This window comes from Pollicipes pollicipes, unplaced genomic scaffold (genome assembly GCF_011947565.3).
Source record: "Pollicipes pollicipes isolate AB1234 unplaced genomic scaffold, Ppol_2.1 Scaffold_5724;HRSCAF=6776_pilon_pilon_pilon, whole genome shotgun sequence".
Classification (NCBI taxonomy): domain Eukaryota; kingdom Metazoa; phylum Arthropoda; class Thecostraca; order Pollicipedomorpha; family Pollicipedidae; genus Pollicipes; species Pollicipes pollicipes.
In genome coordinates this window covers 29,462,579-29,486,526 of record NW_023596746.1, presented here as the reverse complement: position 1 = coordinate 29,486,526, position 23,948 = coordinate 29,462,579, and the positions used below count along the sequence as shown (strand labels likewise).

General features: G+C 49.1%; 3 protein-coding genes across 3 annotated transcripts; 1 reads left to right on the top strand and 2 right to left on the bottom strand.

Moving 5' to 3' along the window:
- Positions 1–25: 25 nt before the first annotated feature.
- LOC119103849 (uncharacterized) lies at positions 26–1,294 on the bottom strand. Its single transcript, XM_037227517.1, has 2 exons — positions 1,219–1,294; positions 26–835 (listed from the first exon to the last, which is right to left on the bottom strand). Exon 2 carries the CDS (start codon positions 833–835, stop codon positions 458–460), a length of 378 nt encoding a protein of 125 aa, XP_037083412.1. The 5' UTR covers positions 1,219–1,294; the 3' UTR covers positions 26–457.
- Positions 1,295–11,603: 10,309 nt separating this feature from the next.
- Positions 11,604–18,549, top strand: LOC119103845 (methyltransferase-like protein 24). Its single transcript, XM_037227509.1, has 5 exons — positions 11,604–11,684; positions 15,873–15,989; positions 16,409–16,571; positions 16,878–17,020; positions 17,529–18,549. Exons 2-5 carry the CDS (start codon positions 15,873–15,875, stop codon positions 18,003–18,005), a joined length of 900 nt encoding a protein of 299 aa, XP_037083404.1. The 5' UTR covers positions 11,604–11,684; the 3' UTR covers positions 18,006–18,549.
- Positions 18,550–18,949: 400 nt separating this feature from the next.
- On the bottom strand, positions 18,950–23,947 carry LOC119103846 (palmitoyltransferase ZDHHC2). The gene is made up of 2 exons (XM_037227510.1): positions 23,865–23,947; positions 18,950–22,316 (listed from the first exon to the last, which is right to left on the bottom strand). The coding sequence occupies exon 2, from the start codon at positions 22,297–22,299 to the stop codon at positions 21,406–21,408; it is 894 nt and encodes a 297-aa protein (XP_037083405.1). The 5' UTR covers positions 22,300–22,316; positions 23,865–23,947; the 3' UTR covers positions 18,950–21,405.
- Between the last annotated feature and the right edge of the window lies 1 nt (position 23,948).

Genomic DNA, 23,948 nt, shown 5'->3' with positions numbered 1-23,948 from the left:
TCGCCGCCCGCAGCAGATCTGGCCGGCCACGAAGGCATCCTTCCCCCAAACGGTAGCGATGCACTGGGCCTGGTCATATACGACATCCGGGTTGGGCAGGCAGAACGTGTCGATATGCTCCTGCAGCTCGACGGGCTCCTCCAGGAAGAAGCAACACCGCGTCGTCATTGGGGCGCCGCAGCCGAAGATTATCTTGCGCCACGAAATGTGCCATGTTCACATCCACGTGTCGGAAGCGTTCGCTCTCCGGCGGCGGTCAACGCCACCTGCGGGTGAATAAGCGAGCCGCCGCACTCGAAGAAGTCGCGCTCCTCGCCGCCCACCTTCTCCAAGCGCAGCACGACCGCCATCCGGGGAATCTCGCCAAACTGCGTCTTGTCTTTCAAGCCGATGATTCGTGCGCCGATGGCGAGCTGGTTTCGGCGGCCGCACTGCGGCACGTAAGGCTTGGAGACGCTCAGGCTCTCTTCGGTCGCGTGCAGCAGACATCGCCGAATCGCGGGCACTCCGAGTGCATGAAGAAGTCAAATTCGTCCTCGACCTGAGGCTTGTTGATGCGTAGGTCGAACTGGCCGAGTCCATCGGTGATGATGTTCGCCTCGTCGCAGCGGAAGTGGGGCGTGCAGACGTGCTGGCCGCTCTCGCAGCGCACCACCTCCTTTGGCGGCGACGTGTCGCCCAGCAGGTCGTTGATGAACTGGGTCTCGTCCGCGGGAATGGTGCTGGTGTCGCCGGGCTGGGAGTTGAGGATCACGTCGTTCTCAGTCTGCGGTCGGGCGAGCGCGCCGCCGTGCAACAGCAGCGCCCCGACTACCGCCATCAGCAGAGGCCCCATCTGAGGAGAGTGATGCGAGGCTTAGTGACGGAATTTGACGTTCGTACAGTGGGGCAGAAAAGCCCGGTGCCGTCGGTGAAGTACTGATCGTGTCAGCCGACTTCAAAGTAACTGGGGAAGGCGAAATATGTTCGAAAGTTGCCTTTGCGAAAACTGCCATAACCGACAAGTCGGTCCCAGCTCTCTGCTTCGCTTTCGGCTCTCTGTATTGACAATTGCTTGCTAACCCAAGTAGATTCTGGACAGCACATCCATATCGGCAAATCGAACACGAGTTGGAACTTTGTAATCGAAGCTGATCTTTTACATGCCAACCGGTATCACGTCTCTCCTCTGGCCGCTGTTGGCCATCACCACTTCGCACGAGCATGAAATGCACTCACCTTGACTGTAAAGCGTGAACAAACGCCGTGCCAATGTCCAGCGCTGTGCGGTCGCTCCTTGCACTGCTGTCACTCCTGCACGGTCGCTCCCTGCACTGTGGCGTCTCTCCTGCGCGGTCGCTATAAAGCCCCCGCTGAACGGAGCCGGTTGCTAACTTTCCAGCCGGCCGTGTCATCATCTTCGTGGGACAACCGCAGGCTCAGCAGTCCCTGAGTGACGTCAAAGCGAGGCAGGAAGCCTGGTAAAGCCTGGACTTGCGGGGAGGGAAAAAATACATACCCCTGCGTACGAAAAAAATACAGGTTACTGCCACTTTTAGGGTATCTTCCAGCTTGCACCGCATCCTGCTGTACTCTGGCTGCGTCAACCTTGGATGTTCAGCACTGTTGTTTTGCGAAAATTATAACCACAAGTAGCTTCGTATAGCTGCCACAGCTTCACGGGGTAAGGTAATAAACTTGTGAACATTTGGTGATGAACATGAACATAAGGTAACAAACCTGAACATTCCCCTTTTTATTTCCATACCTGAAACAGATTCAGAAATTGGTCGGAAGGGAAAGGGGAGGAGCGTGCATACACATTTATTTTACGGAACGGCGTTTGCAGGTAAAATTGGCTTTATTTCCCACAATTGAAAGCTCAGGAATGGGAACAAGTACGCCCCTGCTTCCTCTCCTGCATGCGCTGCTGATTTGTTGTTAAAATGGTATAGCCGCTCTCCTGCCTGTGCTATTTCAGGCGTCTCAACCACCCAGTGCCTGCGGACATCTTTCTCCCATCACGGTACTCGTTATCATGCAACTGGGCCCGGACAACATTTTGCCCACCGCAGGGCGCCAGGCTGACAACGTTGACCCCGCTAGTTCTGGGGTATTAAATGGGTCGAACCCCGCACCGAAGAGTCGACAGTCCAGCATATTACCTTTTGTGCACAATCATCAGGCGTACAATGCGCCGATAGCTGCAGTGGATCGCCTTCCGTTGTACGCTAGTTGAACGTCGCAAGATTTTTTGGAGTGGTTTCCACCTGCGTCATGTATTTTCTGCGATTTTTAGCCATTGTGTATCCATGGTCATGCGTTGGTCACGCTGGGCGACCCCTCTGCCACTCTGTCTCTCGTTATACTGCGTCAGCCGTCGCGCGCCAAGAGGGTAGGTTCCACCTTGTTCCTAATTCATCTGGAGTTGTAAAACGGTGTGCGCACTGCAAACAGTGCAAGACAGTGTGTTGCTTGTCATGAGAGGAAACCAACGGCATCCGATGTTCGGGTTTTGAACGTTTGCAAACAAATAAGCATGATTTACAAGGGCACCTGAGCGCAACGCTATGCTGTTCATCCCCCTGCCTCCACCTATCATTGTTACGATTTGGTTGCGCTCCATCGAGCCCCCTTTCCTTCCCCTTACCCTCCTTGCTTAACGTCATCTATGGGCAGACCCTTGCATCGTGACGTCACGAAGATTGCTCGTCATCTGCGACATTCGCAAACTCAGCCTAATTAAGCGAGCGGACTGTGTTACGCCGTCGCAGCACGTGATACCGGGGTGGCCGTAGGAACATCCATCCTAAAAGTATGGCTCGAACCCCACTTTGAAGATCCATTGCCTTACATAGATAAGACAGTAATCATAGTCCTATTCCTTGGAAAAAAACTCAAAGAGAATGGAGGTACAGATGCGTTGATATTTCGGCAAATACCTTTATCGAAACAACAGCAGAAGTGAATTCAAAACTGCCTGCCGATAATCCTACTTGATTTTTTTGCAGTTTTTTTATACAGGGAGCCACAGTTTTCACAGGACAGCACATTCAGTGGATTAACAAAGAGCAATTACCAGTCATTACTACGATGCAGTGCATATCTATCTAAGAATTAGAATGCGCAAAAATACACGTACATGTAAACGAATTCAAGTTAAGAGGCATCACGCATCACGCTTCATTCAAACATGCGAGCAAATTGAAGTAAACAGGCACCACACATCACACATCACTTCTATCTGCGAGCGATTTCAATTAAACAGGCATCGCGCATTACGCGTCAGGCATAACTTACACATGTTGGCGATCTTAAGCTAGCACCCGTCACACATCAAGGCATATACCACGTCCGCATAATGGGCCATGCTGAGCTCTGTACGTTGGGCTTTGGCCGCCGACCTTTTATAAGAATATATTCACTTATTTTCCTATCTTGGCGGTCCTGCGCTCTGTAGATGACTTTTAACTCTAAAAGGGGCATAGGGTTCACGCCTCCTTGGGTTTCAGCCTGAGAGTGTTTTGCCAAAAACTGATCGGCGAAATGGATATCACCTGCTTTGTTTTTAGCGTCTCGCAGGTGTTCATTGTATCTCAAACGAATAGCGCGCATGGACTCCCCGACACAGACTATATCCTTCCCATGTTGTTCACATAGTTTACACTTCATTTTGTAAACCACATTTTTTCCGTGCAAATCCCTTGAAACCCAGGCTTACATAAATTACATCTATTGCCACCCTGGCACTTAGGCTTTAATACAGAATATTTTACCGGAGGCTTTTTTAGCTTGTTGTCGCTCCTCCAAGCTGTACGTACGTGCAGTTTTGATTTTCTAACGATGTGTTTGATTTCCCAAAGCAAGTGCTCATCTATTTAGGGTAGCGCTAAGAATCCGTCGTCCGATGAGGCGTATAGGACGCATGTATTTATCTCGCAGCCTAAGTGCCCGGGTATAAATATATATACTTTATGCGAGCGTGGGTTGCAAGGGGTGGACATACAAAAACAGCGGTTTACGAAATTAAGTGTAAATCGTGTGAAAAACATGGTAGGGAAATAGTCCATGTCGGGGAGCCCATGCGCCCTATTCCTTTGAGGTAAAATGAACACCAGCGAGATGCTAAAAACAAAACGGGGAATACCCCTTTCGATGATCATTTATGGCAAAACACGCCCAGGCTGAAATCGAGGGAGCTATGAGCCGCATGTCTGTTGTAGAGCTTTAAGTCATCTACAGAGCAAGGGACCACCCGGACAGAAGAATAAGTAAACCTTCTGGCATTAAACGTCGGCAACCAAACCTTAACGTACAGGACTCAGCATGACCCATTATGCGAACGTAATATGTGCCTTGATGTGTGATGTGTGCTAGCTTAAAATAATTTTCATGTGTAAGTGATGCCTGACGCGTGATGTGTGATGCTGGTTCAACTGAAATCGCTTGCGCGTATAAGTGATGCGTGATGTGTGATGCCTGTTTACTTAAATGTGCTTGCACATTTGAATGAAGCGTGATGCGGGATGCCTGTTTACTTGAATTCGTTTGCGTGTACACACATTTTCGCGTATTCTGATTATTAGACAGATCTGCACTGCATCCTAGTAATGACTGGCAATCGTTCCTTGTTTAATCCGCTGAATGTTGGTGTCTTGTAAAAATGTGACTCGTTGTTTAAAAAAGAAACTGAAAAGGCATCGAGAAGGAGTGTTGGTAAGCAGTTTTGTATTCATTTCTGCTATTGCTTTGGTAAAGGCATGTTGCCGAAATATCAACGCATCTACACCTCCATTCTCCTGTTTTTTTTTCTCTCCGAGGAATAAGTCTATTGACTACCGTCTTATCCATATGAATAATGTTCCTCGCACATGCACTTAACAACTTACAATCCATTGCTTCCACACATCACCAAACTTCAGTGATTGGAGGCCTTTGAAAAGAAGCGTTTGAGCGATGCATCCTCCGATCATACCGAGCCCTTACATTCGGTAAGCCCTGCTCCCCAGTCAGGTGCGGTAGCACGGCCAACATGCGGTTAATCATGGAAAGTCGGGAAGTCCCGCAGAGCACCCGTGCCGCTCATGACATCACTGTGACGTGATTGGCTGACGGCGGCGGCAGCTGGCCGGGCCTGAGGTGTGCATTTCGTGTTGCATCCACCTGTTATGTGTGAAGCCAATACATGCGTGGTCACACCTCGATGTAAGGGGACGTAATGACCAAGCGGTTGATGTGTCGGACTCCCACGTAGGAAGCGCGCTGGAATCCCGGCTGCTCCATGACCTAGCGTTATTATGGCCAATGCAGTCGCGGGCGCTCCACAACAGGGGCATGGCGGCGTGCGGCGTTCTCTTTTAAGAGGCAAAAAAGAAGAAAAGACCTCTGCGTTAAGTCGCTCGGTCAAGGCTGATGTGTGCACCGACTTAACAACATGACAGACGCATAGGAAGAAGCGCAAAACGGAGACCCCCGGAAATCACCGTGTTTGGCGCTGGAAGAAACGCCTTCCGTACAGCATTGTTGGCGGATGGCGGATGACGCGGCGTCCTTCAAAGCAACGTGTTTTTCTCCCGATGATGCAACACTCCTCAACGCGCACATGGATGACCGGTCGAATTTCCCTCGCTCGGATGGGGTCAGACCCACTGAGATCTCGGAAGCTAAGATAGCTTGAGACATTAAATTCACAGTGTGGTTCGGCCGGTAAGTGATATCACTTGTGTCAAAACTTGAAGTTCTTAGACTGTGAGCTTGGAGTCAAATAAGGTCAAAGGAGTGCAAACTTCGGATTGATGTCCAGAGTGACCCCAGAACTCCTCACGCAACGGCCGCAAACCTAGTTAACTGCTCTCAGCAGAAAGTCAATGGTGTTCATTCAAGACCAGTGATTTTTTTCCTTCCATACGTAAAGTTAAACAAAAAATAAGAAAGTGCTGCTATTTTTTCATTCAAACAGGCGTCAGGAATTACGCTAGGAGATATGTTCCTAAAAACAAAATGTTGGCCAAGGTCATTTTATTTGAACTTTATACCTGACTCCGGGTCAATAGAATTTGTTGTGATTCTAAATTCAGGTGGTGTATTACCTAAGAGGCTATTCAGAGATGTATGGCTTCGTCTAACACTCTGTTGTGGCATTCGATTGGACGATTCCCTAGAAGTGTCCTTTGCTGACGGCCAAAGCCTGACTCTGACCTGCTATAGGTCAGCGACCTTACAAGGTACATCTAAATTTGTTATGTCAAAAGACCTTTTATTGAAATCTAAGGATACGCAAAGCTCAGCGTGGCCACGCCGCGCTGTTCAGAATTTATTTTGGAAAAACTTCGGTGGGTCAAATTAACCCCTACCCGAGCACATGGGTTTGCATGAAAATTTTCGTTACTGGCAGAATTCAGTTGGCTGCAATATGGAGCGTTTAGGCGAGGCGACGGAAACGTTGTTGTTTCAAGTGCAGAACTCACTTAGTATTCGAACGAACTGTGCATGTCTCGATGTAACACAAATGTGACAAGAACGTGCCCCAAAAATAACCAAACGCACGTATTTAACAGGGACACGACGACACACCGCCGGCTCTGACAGGACTTCAGGATCTGCTCAGAACGAAAACAACGCGTTAGGAACCTGGTGTCTTCCATGCATTGCACTTAGCACATATCGCACAGATCAATGCATGGAAGCTGGCGCATTCCATGCATTATGCTTGGTTCTTACTTGACACATAATTTCAACACCGAAAAGCAATTATCCATGGGGTTGGAAGTAACGGGGAGAGGTAAGCTGGCAAAAACTGACTGACTAGCATGTGCCGGCGATAGAGACTGGAGTTCTCGATAACGGAGTCTGTCAGATGTTTGGGAGCAGCGTTGCCCGATTACCATGTAGGGTCATCAACACTTTCATCACAAAGTCAGCTACTTCATCTTCGGTGACGCTACGCCGGAACACCTCGAAATGTACCACACCAATTTCAAGAGGTTACAGTGACCAGGAGAGTCGCGTTGCGGCTGCGCTGGGAGCCAGTGATCTGGTTGCCTTGCTTCTCGATGGCGGCTCGACCGTAAACGTGTGCCGAATCCGCCGGTCTCATCGATATGCACCGAGCCGCAATACAACTTTTGGCCTTTAAAGCAGTGGTCAAACGGTATAGTATAGTCACCAACTATTTCGAGAGTTGTCGAAAAGTGAATCATTCTGTCGATCTGTGATCATTTTTTTTTTGCGCAGGGTCGTTCTGTGTTGATGATTACCCAAGTTACGGTCCATGCCGAGCTGTTTTGGTGCATTACCTACTATTTTTATTCTAATGTGGATCTTGTTGCGAATTCAGAGAAAATGACGTCATCTGGTTGCGACTGGTTGAACTGCTTGAAGCTCACTCACCCACCCTGGTTGAAACTTTGGCATTCCACGACATCTGAACTGCGGTTAAGTGCATTCTAACACAGTTCCCCTTGAAATTTGATGAGGGCAGAGCTATGGGGAAATTATAAGTCCAAAATGCGATTCTGCAAGTTTTGGAGCTATACGGCATACCAACAAGGAACTAAGAGCAGATGATATAACGCCATGACGTCACGAACCCTGTTTTTTAACTTGCTATGGTGAAAGCAGCTTGTCAAGTTTCAAGGCTGCTTCGAAAAAGTGCATCAAAAAGCTTATATAAAAAATATATCTTTCTTGAGACATGTGTCATCAGAACATTCAAGGTCGACTAGGTACAGGTCATGACCTAGTTTGACATTTGACCTCAATTTATGAAAAAATCACTTAAATTTTCTTCCAAACGATTTGCAATTGAAAAACGATGTGTTGCCGTTCAGACGGAATGCAGGAAATCGACAGAATCTCTTCTAGATCGGTCGCAAATCGAATGTTAACACGGCGGACCACGCACGGCGGCACACCATGAGCCAACGGGCCGGTATATCGGGTGGCAGGGCAGGATCGGCTCAATGCGTCGAGAACCGTTACCGTGACCTTGAAACCAAGCGGGACTGTGCAACGGGGCATAAATGAAGAACGCGTTTTCATCGACCTTACCTACTTGTCATCAATCACGAGTAACGCAGATAGTCAACTTATTTTTCAACATGTTGTGCAGCCACATATGATCAGGTTTATTGTCATCGTTTTTAGTGTTTTTTCGTTTTTAGTGTTAGTTTAGCGAGTTATCTCACCGATTTATTAATCACGTCAGTTGATGTGAATACAAAAAGTAAGACAAGCAGGTTCAAATCACTGGCTGTCATGCACCGTAGATTTTATACAACTAAGTCCTTGCAATAACTGCTTCGCACTGCACTGATCCATCACGGGATTATTGTGATGTTTGACTAGTTGTACACACTGATGCAACTGCAAAGTGAGATCTCTTCCTCAGGGTTGATGACGGCTGACAGATTTGAATGACGTTATTATGACGCCATGAATACCATGGTGACTTTGAAATACTCTCCCCGATATACCTATCCCCATTATTGCGGATGCGTAGCTCAGAAACGGGAGGGGCTTAGGTCTTACGGAGGGTAGGATTGTGAACAGCTTTGAAAGGTCTTCAAGATGACTATTTCAGCTCAAAACCCCATATAAATGTGGAGCACTCCCTTTAACACGCGCTCGTAGTTTAAACATTGTTCCACAGCTCCTAAAAAATGCCGTAGTGACTGGTTTCAAAACTGAAATGAATGTTCATGGTTGGAATGGAATGCATTGGTTACGGTCAGAGTTCCGCCGAAATTTACATGACATTGAAACTACTGATATTTGGCCGCACACCTTATCGTTAAAATAATTTTCTCTAATCTACGTGACTCGGCATGGATGGCAGGTAGGTAAGGTCGATGAAAATGCGTTCTTCATTTATATACCTTGTCCCATAGTCCTGGTTGGTTTCAAGGTCACGGTTACAATTGCCGAGGCAGTAAGGCGCTCGCGCTCCGCCACCCGATGCCGGTCCGCTCTCTCATGGGGTGCCACGTGCCTGATCCGCCACTGTTCAAAGTCGATTTATGACTGATCTAGAAGATATTTCATTGACTTCCTTTTTAGGTCTGGACGGCAATTAGTTGGTTTTCAATCGCGTATCAGTTTGGAGAAGATCAAAAGGAGCGTTTTCCAGAAAATAAGACGAAGTGTCAAACTAGGTCACTACAGGTGCCTAGTTGACCTTAAATGCTATATTGACACAAGTTTGAGAAAAATTGGTATCTCGCTTTCCGATGCACTTTTACCAAAACATACATTATGTTTAGTAAACTGTTTTGGCTGGAGCAAGTTGAAAAATAGTGCTCATGATGTCATCGCGTATTTTCATCTCCACTTAGTTGCTTATCGGTATGCCATAATGCTCTAAAGCTTGCAGAGTCGTGTTTTTTGCCGTATAATTAGGCCATTTCAGTATTTTTCAAAGTGACAAGGATCCGTTTTATTGTTTGGTCGATATGCCGTCAAATGACCTAACTGCTGTGTGGAATACTCTGATACGGCTACAAAAAGGTATAATAACTTGTCCATGAACGGCCGATGTAATTCATCCTTTTGCAGCTGCAAAATGCCCTTGTTATCGGCGTGCCCTCAAACCCTAATCACCATCATTGGATCCTTTTACACTTTGACCAATACGCCTGAATGCAGCTTTTCCATCCACTAATGAATGAACTTATTTGTTAGGAATCCGTGAAGACTGGTCTATGCATGGGTATGATCATGCCTCTTAAGATTAGGGAGGGACATCGTAAGATTACGGAAAATGGAACTCGGGGATAACTTGAAAGGACAATTGTATTCTGGATGAAGGTGCATTCTACCGGCAAAGTTGAAGTAGATAAAACCCGATTTAAAGAACAATGAGAAATGTATTTCCCAGCGCCTTCCCTCCCCCCCCCCCCCCCCAGGCTTACTCCTATGTCTGCGCTCAGAATGCCCGTGAATCCCTGCTTAGTATAAATGTTTGCCTATGTCCAAACTGATTTACGCGACCGAGATGCCCTGAGGTGCGATGAAAGAGAAGGCATTGCAAACACGTGCTTTTACAACTTTTTAGTACTATGAGTCTGCCAACCATAGCTTAAATGAGCCTGCGCTGGTCATTGCTCCATCACAAAACATTATTTTGCATTGCATCTAATTAAGAGCTCGTGCGTGCCTCGCTAAAAGCGCATGTCTCGTCTACGCAAATCGTTAATGTCACATTTCCGTTGCAAACATCTCAGTTGACCTACCACGACAAAATGTCACAGGACGACCCGAACTGATCAATGCTTGGGTCATCGCTGGACACGTTAGGTATGAGGCTGTTTGGTAGTTTTTGTTTCCCTGTTCTGGCTCAGTTGGGGACCGAATAGCAGGCCTGGGCAGCCTGCCCAGCTTTCTCGTGACCTGCCAGTGAACAGAGTGCCCATCTGGCAACGCGGTAGTGAGGAGTAATAGTCAGTAGTCATGCACCAAGGATCTTACGTGTTCGTTTGGGAAGGCTAACAGCTTACATATGGAATGGCCTTCAGTTTGTTGCAAATCCATTTGAGATGGCGCCCATATGATGAAGTTATCCTCATTGCGTCGAGTGCGCTAAGTCAAGAGATGCCCCTCGTCAAGGGAGTTGAGAGACACCCACGGAATGTCGGAACGCTGAAATGAAATGTGTTCTGAAGATCAAGGAAATTGACAGCGGTGAGCAGGGTACAGGAGCAGCCCCTGCCGCAATGAGATGGCTCAAAAACAGGGTCCGTTCTCCGGGTAGTCCCAGTGGGGCGACGCTTCCTGATTTCGTCAGAAGGGCTGACTATCGATCGCAAATGTTCCCTAGAGTCGATGTCGCGAGGCGACCTCCGTAACCACGTAATACTCACTCTCACTAATCTCCCGGGATCAGCCCTAGACCGGGATTATAACTCTGTTGTCACTTTGGTAAAGCCTGAATATAGATTGCTCCCATTGTCCCAGTTTTGCGGACCTTACCCGGCCCCGGGGAGGCAGAAAGAACCGCTGCATGAAATACCCATGGAATATAGGAGAGCATTGTCGGGAGGGGCTGTGGATGCAATAGCCAATAATTTCCCTGCAGTTATATATATATATATATATATATATATATATATATATTATATATATATATATATATATATATATATATATATATATGCGTGTGTGTGTTGAAATCTAATATCTTGTTTTACATAGCATAGCAACAAATCTCTAAATGCTAGAATATGTCGCGATTCGTTTGTTGAAAGAAATGAATAGGTGATCATTTGTTTTGGATGCTCGGGTAGGAATTGGCGGATATCCAGCTTTCTGCACGCATTGTACAGGATGCCACAGGCGCGACCAGCGACGGCCAACGTCCGTAACTTCATTGACTGCCTCCAGCAAATCGGAAACACAGACCTGAACGCGGGCAGGAGCCGTCAACGCACTTTGCGCACCCTGACTCCTGCTCAGCGGCCCCGATCAGCCAGAGACCGGCCTGCGGACCGGGCTGGATGGTGTCCGCCCGTCCGTCTCCCCACGGCTCCCGCTCGGGCAGCGGCGAACCTCGCCTCGGGCGGCTCCGCGCGGTCAGGTGCGCATGCGCCGTGGAGGCTGGACGCCGGGTCAGCGACCCGCGCAGAAGACGTGGGGCCGCCGAGAGACCGGGTGACCGGGTGAAGTAGCGTGTGTGTGTCTGTGTGAGTGGAGGCGGACGCACAGGATCCAAGGTAAGCCATCAGCGGGCAAAAAAGCAGGCAGCCGGGTCATGCTAGAGGATCGCGACTGCTTTGTTCGTGACTTGTGCCTCGCACATCGTTCCGTGAGAAAGTACGCTTATAACGCAGTTCAACCACCGCGCATTTAATGCATGATATTAGGCATTAGTTTCAGTCCCAAACTCCAACCGATTATTATAATGGTCTGCCGTTGCGTCGTTGCGTTCCAGTGAAATTAGCGTTTGCCCGAAGGAGACTGTCTCTTGCTCGCACGCCGTACATGGCGAATCCGTAATGTACCGACCAAATGCATATTTGCGAGTACATAACTGGTGCACGCCAATAAAGAGACCGGGCTATCACTTAGGGCGTGTCGCTCACCTCCCCGATTATGGGGGCGCCGTTATCGGCCTGAGCGCACTGCTCACAGCAAGCAGCTTCGATACGAGAATGGGCTCCGGATACACGTCTGTTAAATGACAGCCGACAAACGTCCCACGCCAGGCAACTCCATATCAACGCTTGAGGCTATAACCTTGGGCATCGTAGGGCGTAGGTAGGGCTTGGGCTCGCACCTGCCATGCACCTTTCGGACTGCTAGGGAGGCCTTTCAATGTACTGTTCGGCGTTTGTAGATGGTACTAAATTTTGGCTACTTGGATTTGGAATCTCTTCATGCGAGCGTGTAACAGGCATTTATGTATGTATATATGTATATATATACACATATATATTGCATACATATTGTATATATATATATATATATATATATATATATATATATATATATATATGTATATATATAGTTTTGGGGAGAGTATACAGTTTTATGCAGTTTTGTACAGTATATATACAGTTTTGCACGGCGAAAATGAGGACAACTGCCTGTCCACAACGTTGACACTGATTTTTGACACCGTGCGTTGGAGATCCCGTGGAGCGAGGTGTAATGACGTGAATATAACGAGTGGTTACCAAGTACATGTCAATCTGCCAATTACCACAGGAGAGGTCGTTCAAGGTCAATACCCTGTCAGGTCAAACAAAACAGATTGCCTCAGACCATATGAAGTGCGTGCCCATTAAGACCGCAGTACACCAGTATCCTTACCATGTAGTGAAGCAAAAAGTTCGTGGACATCTGATGCCAATGTTATGGTTGGTCAGGGAATGACCCGAAATGACCTCGAATTACTGTTTTGAGTTAGAAATGGACAACCGTTGACCCACTACGACAACTGGAAAGGCTAGGGATGAAAATAGCATTTGAACACATTCGACGCCACCCGATGGACCAACTTTAACGGATGACGTACTGTGAAAGCGACGACAGCCGCACAGTTTGCATAGGGAATGCTATTAGATGAAGTCTCAGGAAGCTTCATCCCCTTTTCGATGTCAAAGGTCGAAAACACATCTGAAGTTAGCGAGTGTCAGGGGCATAGTGCTGTTGGTCAGCTGATGCATGCAGTCATGTTGGAAGTCACATAGTCCGTTCCGTTTAGCCCATATGTAGTATATTAGTTTGTTAGCGAGTGTATTTGCATTTTCTGTGCAAACACTTTGCATACACAAGTACGTTCCCAATATGGACTCAACTTGTCACGTGTATCGTGCACGGGCTTAATGAAGGCTCCAGACGATCTGGCCTACGGCGCAGTTATATTGAAAGGGTGTTCTCCATATTTGTCAGAGGTTTCGAAATTAAATAGCCATCTTGAAGATTATTCCGTGCACTCTACAGTCCTGCCCTTCTTGAGACCCGAACCCGTCTAGTTTCTGAGCTACACGCCCGCGAAGATGTGCAAACTTTTTAGGGATACATTTTTAAGGTTATCCATGGATTTATGACGTCATGATAAAATAATTAAAATCCTGCCATTCATTAGCCATGCAGTGATCAAGGCAACGCATCTATAATTGTCGAGTCTCTCATATCTGACGTTCATGAGCACGATTGCCAGATATAACGGCCATCAATTGTCTCTTAACCAATGCGAAATGTACGATGACGCAGTCAAACAAAGACGCATTGAGCTAGACGCGCGGGAAGCCTCTAAGATATCTGTGAATATATTAAAAATTAGGATTAGGCAGATATAGGCAGAAATAATAGCTTATCAGCGATAAGCTTTTATCAGATACCAGAGAAGCATATTTACCATATAAAGAAACTGTGTTGTCGAGAACAATCTTTTCCACTTTAAAGCATGACAGTGGTTTTAAGTGAGCTTGATTCACCACATCTGATGCCTCCTTCGACATCTCCAAATGTGCAACATTCCCTTCAAATGGCATTGGTCTTTCACGAGTTTCAATGTGAGTACGAAGTGAGTCTCCCGATTCAGCCCGTGCGACTGCAACGCAGCACGGAAGAGCAACTGAAGTTGAACGCAGCACAGCAGACGGTCAGGCGATGGAGAAATGCAACGCTGTCGCCGTGCCGCGTGCGTGCATTCGGTCTCACACAGCCACGATCATGGAGGGTGCTTTTATGGCGATGAATAAATGACTTCCATGTGTTGTAAACCGAGCTGGAAGCTTATGACTAGAAACAACGATTCGCCGTGTTCATTTCATATTAACTCAGTAAAGCTACGTCAGTAAAAATAGTTGTTTACTTCAGCCTTCGGTGGCAGCGATCTTCTGCAAATCGACAACCCGCCCGCTCTGTGCAGTCTCTGTCTGGCACTCTCCACTCGCCAACCACCATCTGATCGTTCCAGATTTTTCGGCCGCTGAATTGTGTATTTAAGGCACGCGGCACCTGGTGCAAATGGCAATATTGCTGCCATGGAAAACTCGATTGACAATCTCCGAGTGCACATCTATAAAGAGCACTGGGAACGGGAACAATTTCTGTGAGGAATTCTTTCTAATTAACGTCCAATGAAACGAGAAACCGCGGAATCTCTGATGGCGGGAGGTGGTCAAAGACTGTCCACTATTATGGAACCATTTGGGGCCCTGGAAGGGTCTGAGTGCCCGTGGTGGTTGGGATCAGAAGTCTTAAAACCATTTGGGACCCCTGGAAGGGTCTGAGTGCCGGTAGTGGTTGGGACTGGGAGGCTCGAAACGCAAAAAGCTAGAATGGTGAATGGAGCCACCGCCTAAACGCTCAAAGGTATGATTGTACTTACGTATATGCACACATGATTGGGGAATACCGCGCGGCAGATGTGGCAACAACCTCGCAAACTGAGATAGAACAGTCACAGTTATGTCATTTTTCCAGTTAAGGTAATTATTCTGACGGCTCCACCATGCCAACTGTACTCATCATACTCTACCCATAATGAATGCACTGACCTTGATACGTACGCCAGCGCAAACGGTTGGGTTATCTAAAGCACCAGAATACTCTGCAGCGCAGTCGGCACTACGGGTTTTAAGTCGGGTGGGGGGGGGGGGGCCACAATTTTCCAGAACCCATCTGGCCAAATGGGGCCTCCTTTTTAGGGTGACTTCATGTACAATATCGTACTCAAGGGGAGTGGGCACCGGGGCACGTGCCCGTATCAAATTATTACACGTAGCAGCATCCATGCAAACATATTTCGACAATGAAAAATCCAGAATAGAGGTTCTGTAGTTGATGCAAGAATGTTTCCGGTCCAATAAAGGGTCTCAAAAACCAAAAACCCAAGGCTCCTGTTACAAAAAGGATTTCATGATGCATGGAGACCTCATAATCCAGGTCAGGATGATCACGAATCGTAAATGGGGTCCTTCGAATCCAGCAAAGGGCCTCATTGTCCCAGAACGGGGCCTCCGTATTCCAAAACAGGGGGTCCTGACCCGGATCTGAGGCCATCATGATCTGGAACTGAGGCCATCTGACACATTCAGATGGCTCCCCTGTTGCAGACTAGGGGCCTCCCAGTTGATAATGATGGCCTTCAGAGGCAGAATAGGGCCTCTTTTTAGCACAAAATAGGGCCTCCTGATCTAGAGCATGAGTTGCCGAATTCATAAAGACGGTGTCATGTTCCATAAAACGGACGTGGTGATACAGAGGGTCTTCTGAGTTTTATTTTGTACCCTCTAAGTCAGTTATAGGGGCCTGCTTAATATGGGCTTTGGTACGTTATATGCGTCTGCAAGGCCTGTAGCTTGGCCAAAAGGGCCTCTCAAGAATTTGTGAGGACAAAAAGATACTGTTGCTCTCCGTCGCTTAAACATTATGCAACTGTTTCACAGATGGCGTTCGGCATGAGTAAGCGGAGCTGGACAAGGGTGGCCAAAAACGTATCCATAATCGCAGGAATTCTATTCCTCATGATGGTCATTGCCCCGACTCATCACGACAGGACGCCGGTGAGTACCTGCGTGGGCGTCACGTGACATCACAGGACATTACTACATGTCAGGGCCCACACCCTGTTTTGATGTGTAATTATGAGAAATCAGTTAAGTGCATATGAGCCTTTTGCTGCCAACGTAACGATCAACGGCGAGCAAATAACGATAGTCAGCTAACTTTTCGGGGACTTACGCTAATGGCGCCATATTGCGATGGCATTCTCAATATGTTGTTACTTATTTCAAGGTTTCTGCACAGATGCATTTTTCATGAATGCTGGGTTTGTAATAAGGCTGTTACTTTCGTGACAAAGGCCCAGGATCATTGGATACCATACTTGAGGCAAGGAAGCACCCGGTACTGGGTGAAATATTGCTGCCAACTTGCGTGCTGACATATGGGTAGGCTGATATGATTGACATGCTGCTGACAGATCTTCTCTGAAGATGGAAAATTTCAAGTAACCAGTCCAGAGATGGTGAAACATTTCAAGATGTCTAAGTGGAAGATGCCACCGCACGAACTGCTAGACGTCAAGGCTTTCTACGACTACATAGAAAATCCTCCATCCTCATGTGGGGCGTATGCCTATCTCGGTAGGTGATTCCGTTCGTGGGAATCTGAAGGCTGCATAGTTTCATTCAGACTAATTAACTATGAAGTGCAATTCGCATGTTAAACGGGCTAATGATACCTGTGTTGCATATCATCAGAACCTCTTGTAACATGACGTAGCATGCAGCGTGCCCTCACACCTTGCGCATCGTGGCGAAGTCCGCGATGATAGCACGGGGCCCCCGTGCCGGTATCACAGACCTTTGTCATGACGTCATCGCGGAGCCAATCATGGCTCCAGTGTCGCCAGCTGTTTAACAGCGGACACATGTGCTTTCGTTCTGCAGGAGGTCGGGCCTGCCATGAGATCGAGGACCACATGGTGTGTCTGGACCCCAGCCTGGGCCTGGACCACGACAACTGCCTCGTGTACTCCTTCGGCGCCAGCTCAAAGTCGTTCGAGAAAGCCATGACAAACTTGGGGTGCAACGTGAGTGACGCAGTTTCATAACAGGGTACATTCCCTTCGCGACGAAGGACAATTTTGGAGAGTTGGCGTGAAAACTCAGAACAGCTTTCGCACAGATCACACTGATCATTCTGGTCGGTGCGAAATGCTCAGTCGGTCTGATTTTTTGTCTGGCCTTTTTGAACGGCAAGTGTAAGCTAACGTGCTATTGATATGAGCCCGCGCATTTGCACTCACTCGCGATCCGCGTCCGAACCTCGTCCTGAACCTTTGTGAATGATCGGATTCATGTGAAGTTGCTAATCACGTACGCTGGCGACAATAAAATTCCGTCAACAATTTAACGCATTTACGTGTAAGTCTTTCTTTGTTGTACAACGTAAATGTGCATTTCATCTAATAACAATGGACCCAGACAACACTTTGCACTTGCCAACTCTCACCTCACGCAGACCCATGTGACACATCTGTCCAGCTGGCCCGCGGGCCGTGGACCTCCACTGTCGTGACTGCCCCCACGCTCTTCCAGGTGTACATGTTCGACCCGGCCAGCCACCGGGCCGACCACCGGCGCAGCGACCGTTCCTGGCTCTACCGCATCCGCCTGGCCGGCAACGATTCGGCCGCGCTGCCCGGCGACAAGGTGATGACGCTGGACGAGGTGCTGTACGCCTTCGGCCACCGCAGCCGCCAGCTCGACTTCCTGCTGCTCGACCTGGACGGCGAGGAGTGGCCTGCGCTGCGGCGCATGATGAGCACGCGCGTGCTGGACGACGTGCGCCAGCTCGGCGTACAGACCGTGCTGGACGTGGAGGAGCTGGCGCCGCGCCAGCGGCTGGAGCGGCTGCGCCAGCTCTACCAGGTGCTGGTCGGGCTGGAGCACAGCGGCTTGCGGCTGGTCAGCTCGCGCCGCCAGGTGGAGCAGGTGTCGTGCCACGGGCTGCCCGAGCTCGGCGACGAACGCAAGGTCTGCTCCATGTACGAGCTCGTGTTCGTACGCCGGTAGGCTGGTGGTGCGGCGCGGAGATGGGACGTTTTGGTGCGGGTACGGAGGGTGAGGCGTCACACGTGGCGAGAGGAGCGCTCGCGCGTCGCGTGCTTTCCAGAGCCGTTTAGCGCTGGTAAGGGCACGTCAGTGTGGTTATTGCGAGCATGGGTGTGACCACTGGAGTGTGGGAGGGGCTGGGGGATATGTCCCGTACAATCTTCCCAAAGCGAATTTGGTCTCCCTTTTTAAAATGTTCTTTCCACGTCCAGTTGTCCTCCAAATTTCAGTTTGAGAACTGCAATCTTGATTTGTCCGCCAGCCCTATAAAAGAAACGTGACAACACCCATGGTAAGGATAAATCGGGCTATCATGCGGCTTCACAGTGAAGAACACATCCGCAACAATATATTGTTGTTAAGACGATCGTTAATGCGAAGTGTTCGATTACACGCTTTATTTAGTGCAAATATAGTTCCAAGACGAACACGGCAGGCAATAGCGAAGCATTGTCATACGCAACATGAACATCCGCATGAGATAAATACACCGCACACACCGCCAGCTGCGCAGAGTATTAGCACACCTCTGAATAACGGCCGGCAAAGACGAAAGCCAGCTATTTATATATTATATATTCATAGCTAAACCACACCAACCGACCGTGTCGATCACGTCGGTTCAGCTTAGAACAGCCAACAATGAATGCGGCCCACACAATGCCAATTGAGCCCCGAATGCAACCTATGGCCAAGAGCTCAGTGGACGCACACGGAAAGCACCAACAAATGGACGGAAAAGGGTGCGCCAAAAGTGAGCAATGGACATCTGGCGAATGCCGCGGCCGCCCACTGAAGTGCAATACCGCGCAGCTTCATATCAGCTGTACGTCAACACTCGTTCTGCCAAGCGCAGATCTGCCCCCCCCCCCCCCCCCCCCCCCGGAGCCCAACGGACCCCACGGCCGAGTTCAGCCCAAGACATCCGTAGAGGGTGCGAAAAGGCCTCATTCCTCGATTCCTTCTGTGCGGTCGAGTGTGTGGTCGTTGACCAAAGTTCACCATCGTGCACTTCAATGTAGCATCGAGTCAAAATGGGAACTGAACGATGCAATGTTACACAGCCAGCGCAGGCTGGGCATTCATGAACGTCCACGGCCTCATCACACGCTTCTCGGCCGTACAACCTAACCGAACCAGGAATTTGGGAACAATGAAATTGTGAGAAGCGCATGCCATGCAAATCGCTACCACGCTGACTCGAACGCTATCAGCGCGCTACGATAGCAATTGCTTCAAACGATATATCACAGCAGCAACCGCCGCTCGCCACACGGTCACAATGACATAATGAGAATGGGAGCACAATCTAGACTAGGAAACGCGTCGTCAGTTTGTCTTCTACTAACTGACAGCGGCAAAATGGCCAGCCAACGCAAGCCTGTCCCCCTTTTCTCAGAGACACCGTATGGGACAGCGACAGTTGCGACATCTTGCTGGTTACTCCAGATACACATGCAAAATCATATAATTATGATTAACATAAGCGCGTCGATAGGATTAGACTACCATTCCACTTTCGGCCCTAAATACCGAGACGTAGCGTGGGAACATTTACCATGCATGCCAATACCATACCCAAATACCGACACGTGGCATGGAAGCATTGAGACTACAATGCCGTTCCCCTGTCGCAAACGAACGATCCAGACATGGGCAGGTACGATCAATCGCTCCGCAAAAACAGTCAACAACATAACACGGCCGACAACGCAAAACTCGCGACAAATATGCACACTGCAGGTTTCTATTTCGGCTCGTCGGTGACGTCACCCCTGCACACGGTGCCCCAAACACTACGCAGGAATATATTTCAGCCGTGACCGAATGCTTCCGGCAGGGAGCTGTACTCTCCCGCAAGCCTCTTTGCTTTGGATTCGTTGAGCGCATATCAAGAGCGGTCGTGCAGACGCGTACTGGCCTGGAGCTGACTAAGGTTGTCATGGTTGTCACCGGTGTTGACAGCCACATATTGGCCAACTCAGCATCGTTGATGAAGTTCTGAAGCACGCACGGACCACCAAAGCCATGATAATTTTATCGTTAAAGGTGACGAAGCGGAGGCCGTCCATTTAACAATTGAACGAGATCATTCATTAGTAAATACGGGCTTTATCAATCAGTGCTGACAACACACTCATACCCCAGAAACTCCCCGAAGCGGGCTGCCACAGCTAAGTGACACTACTACAATTAACGCTCTTTAAGGCGACCATTTTTGATTGTCACTGCTTACTTACGTAACTTACGTCACTTACGCTGACAACATGTGACAGCATATCCGGCCAACAAAAACAGCCCAAATAGACTTGTCACAGTCAGCAAGCAAGGCAATTCAAATTCAGGTCCGGAGGTGAGACGACCCGGGTTTGATCGCCAAAATTGCTACCACAGCAGTCATCCGTTACGAGGCACGCGCGGCAAGAGCAGCACACGGCACAACACGGCACGGCACGGCGAGCGGCAGGAGAAAGCACGGCTTCGATTGACTGGCCCTGGCCCAGCTGGTCAGCGTGAGACGCGTGCGCCGCGGAGCGAGCAGGCCCCAACTCCAGGACGCTCCCACCGGCCGGCGGGAGGCGCGCCGGACCTTCACGGTAGCCTGGCCTCGCCGCGCCCGGGCGCTCTCCTGTCAGAGCCTCCGCTGAGTGCGCCCTGCAGCACTGGTCGCCCATGGCACCGGCTGGTGACGTGGTGGCTACGCTCCCGCCATCGGTCTCCCGACAAAACGCACTTGAAGAAATCAAGTTAGAGATCATTTTCCCTTTTAGAACAAGCCGGGAAGTGGTTTTAGAGAGCAGTCATTCAGCCCACGCATATCTCCAATGCCGACATATTGCCACTGTCGCCCCCTGCCTTCTCTGGTCCTGACGCTGTGTGATACAGCGCTAACGCAGGCAAAGCACCTCTGTGACGCCCTCACCTTCCAAAGCATCCAGTTTACGCTAAAGCTTTGCCGGTTTACAGCAGGGTTTGTCCATCTCAATGGCTCGGTTGGTTGGAGCACGTGCCTTCCGATTCACCCTTATTTAGATGTTCCAGCGAGAAGTGGGCGAACACTTTAAATTGAGCCAATCATGACGAACCAAATACACTGCGTATCGCTTTTACAGTGCTTTGATTTCGTAAGTACCGACTCTCGGATGAAAGCAAGCCACCTCGCATCATCATAATCTTATCACATACGTGCTCCCGTGCGTGGGGAACCGAACTCCCTCTCGCTAGCGCACCCCTCCACCCACAGCGGGCCACTCTTGCTTGAGCGCAAACGAGCGACGACGACTTAGCGTGCTTCGAAGCGTTGAGTGCGAGGCTGAGCGCGGCCGACTTCTACAGGACCTTGACCTCGTCCAGCCCGAAGTCAGCCTGGTCGAGCGAGGCGTACGGCCGACGGTCGAGCGGCAGCAGCAGATGCAGCAGGCCGCAGCGGCCGAACACGCGCCGGCAGTGCTGCGCGGCGCGCGGCGACACCTCCAGCCGCGGCGTCACCGACCACATGTGCGCCACCTGGCCCGACGCCAGCAGCACCTATCTGGTAGCCGAACATGAAGCCCGTGCCGAGACTGGTGGTGGCGGCCAGGTAGACCAGCACCACGTAGCCCAGCACCAGCGCGCTGATGTTGCCCAGCGCCCAGCTGGCCATGGCAATCGGCGGCACGAAGTTGATGGCGCCCTGCACCGTGTCCAGCGGCATCAGCGCGCGGTGCAGATGCGCGCTGATGCAGTACGCGGCCACGGCGCAGCCCAGGCAGGCGTGCAGACAGAACGCCAGGAAGTAGACCATGTTGTCGCGGCCGACGCACGCGCCCAGGAAGAAGCAGTGGTGGTCGCGCAGCCGGATGCAGTGTAGGCAGAGCGGGCAGTGGTGCGAGCACGCCGGCACGTGGAACGCACAGCGCCGGCAGAAGTGCACGCCGTCGGCCACCTGGAAGCGAGGCGCCGGGTCCATGATGCGCTCGTGCACGTCGTCGTCCGACGGTCGGATCGGCTGGCACTGGTCGGGCCGCAGCAGCGGGTAGCGGCTGACGCGGTTCTCGGCCCGGTCCGACGGCTCCACGTAGCTCGGGTGGCGCAGGAACTGGGCCCAGTTGGCGAAGATCAGCACCGGGAAGATCAGGTAGAACCAGACCGACTCGCCGGCGGCGAGCTTGATCACGACCGTGGTCGTGGTGAGAGATCCGATCAGGAACAGGTGGATGGTCGGTGCCAGGTACTTGGCCACAATGTATGAACGGTTGGTCTTTGTGCTACCCATCTTGTGCAGGGGCGTATCTGAAAAATCAATTGGATTAGAGCAGGCAGAATCCCTAACCTTCCATAGCGAAAAATAAATCAAGAATGTGGGGTACACTCGTAGCCCAACTCGTCCAAAGTTGGATGTAACTACATTTCTATTTTGTTTTCAATACACAACATATTATTCATGCCTCATCCTCATATAGAGGACACCCATCTCTGGCAATTCTAAAAATGCTTAGATATCAACTATGCATGCCAATCTGCACAACATCCATCTGCTACACCAGAAACCTAGGTGACAGATAGTAGGCAATGAGGTCCAGTACTGAACCTGGTACCTGTACATGTCACACTCAGCTATGATGCTCAGTTTTCATTTTGTATTTGCTTGACAATTTTGAGGGTATTTTTTAAATTACAAATGTTAACTACAAAATTTTACTTAGTTGAAATATTGTCTTTCTATGGGCTGGAGGTAGTGATGCCCTTGCAGCAAACCTGTGAGCTGAAAATGTTCCAAAAATGTTGCTGCCAAACTGGAATCTATGGTGAACATGGCCTTCTTTGCACCATGTATGGCTATCCTTACACTCTGTGGCTGACATAATGTACAACTTCAACCATATGATATCTAATGGAACATTTTTCACATGATGGTCTCAGAATAAACAACCCCAGTCAATGGCCCAATACATCCTCACACAGAAGCACCATCTGTACACTATGTTGTTACTTATCCAGGCCTAGTCAAATTCACCTGATTGGAAAAAAGTATCTCTAATATATCTATCTTGTTGCTTTTACATAACTATGGCTTGCAATTTTTTACTTTGCACTTGAAATGCTTCAGTCACTACAATTCAAACACTAAGGGATTAATGATGCCTCAATAAAGGTAAAACTCTACCTAAGCCAGTCTGCAAAAATTAATCCACTGCCCAGGGCACCCATGCAATGTTAGTGAACTGAACCTAATGCCCATGTGCACCAAATTCAGACCACCCCAAATTGGAATTAATTTTCCCTACCATCTTTAGATAAAATAGACATTTTTACATAGTTTTGCCTGCAATAACATTCAAAATGTCATTAGTCCTAGACACCTTCCCTGTATGTGCTGGCAATGGTAGTGACTGTGCACCACACTCTAAATACACTAAAATTTGGATCACAATTCTGCTCCTATAACCAAACTTGTGATGTAACATGCATTTTCTAAATACTGGTAGTTAAGCACTATTACTAAGATCCCATGGCTAATCTGCAAAAGGTTATCCACTGTTCAGGATACCTGCATAATGTTGGTGTGCAGGGCCTGACATGTACATACACTGAACTTGGATCAGGCCAAATTGTACTTAATTTTCAAATTATTTTGTCATGCAAAAAGCTCAAGGTAGGTTCCTGGTTAAATATACCATAGTAACACCATATTCTTTGAAACACTGAGTCTACGTGCACGCCAAACATATTCGGTGTAATATGCATTTCTTGCAGTCTGACCGTGGGTCACCAAAATCAACAACTGTCGCGTCTTTCAGCCTGCTGGTAAGGGATAGGATCCTCTTGAAAATCACTCACCCTTGTTTAACTTGCGACGATCCCGTCACGCCAACAAAATGCCCTACATACCCTCCAAAATGCCCATCCTATCACTCATTCCCA

Excerpts from the sequence above, each read along its gene's own strand:
- LOC119103849 (XM_037227517.1), bottom strand. The coding sequence starts at position 835 with ATGGGGCCTCTGCTGATGGCGGTAGTCGGGGCGCTGCTGTTGCACGGC.
- LOC119103845 (XM_037227509.1), top strand. The coding sequence starts at position 15,873 with ATGGCGTTCGGCATGAGTAAGCGGAGCTGGACAAGGGTGGCCAAAAAC. Across the intron at positions 16,572-16,877 it reads TGGGGCGTATGCCTATCTCG|GAGGTCGGGCCTGCCATGAG; the intron begins GTAGGTGATTCC and ends TTCGTTCTGCAG. Across the intron at positions 17,021-17,528 it reads TGACAAACTTGGGGTGCAAC|GTGTACATGTTCGACCCGGC; the intron begins GTGAGTGACGCA and ends ACGCTCTTCCAG.
- LOC119103846 (XM_037227510.1), bottom strand. The coding sequence starts at position 22,299 with ATGGGTAGCACAAAGACCAACCGTTCATACATTGTGGCCAAGTACCTG.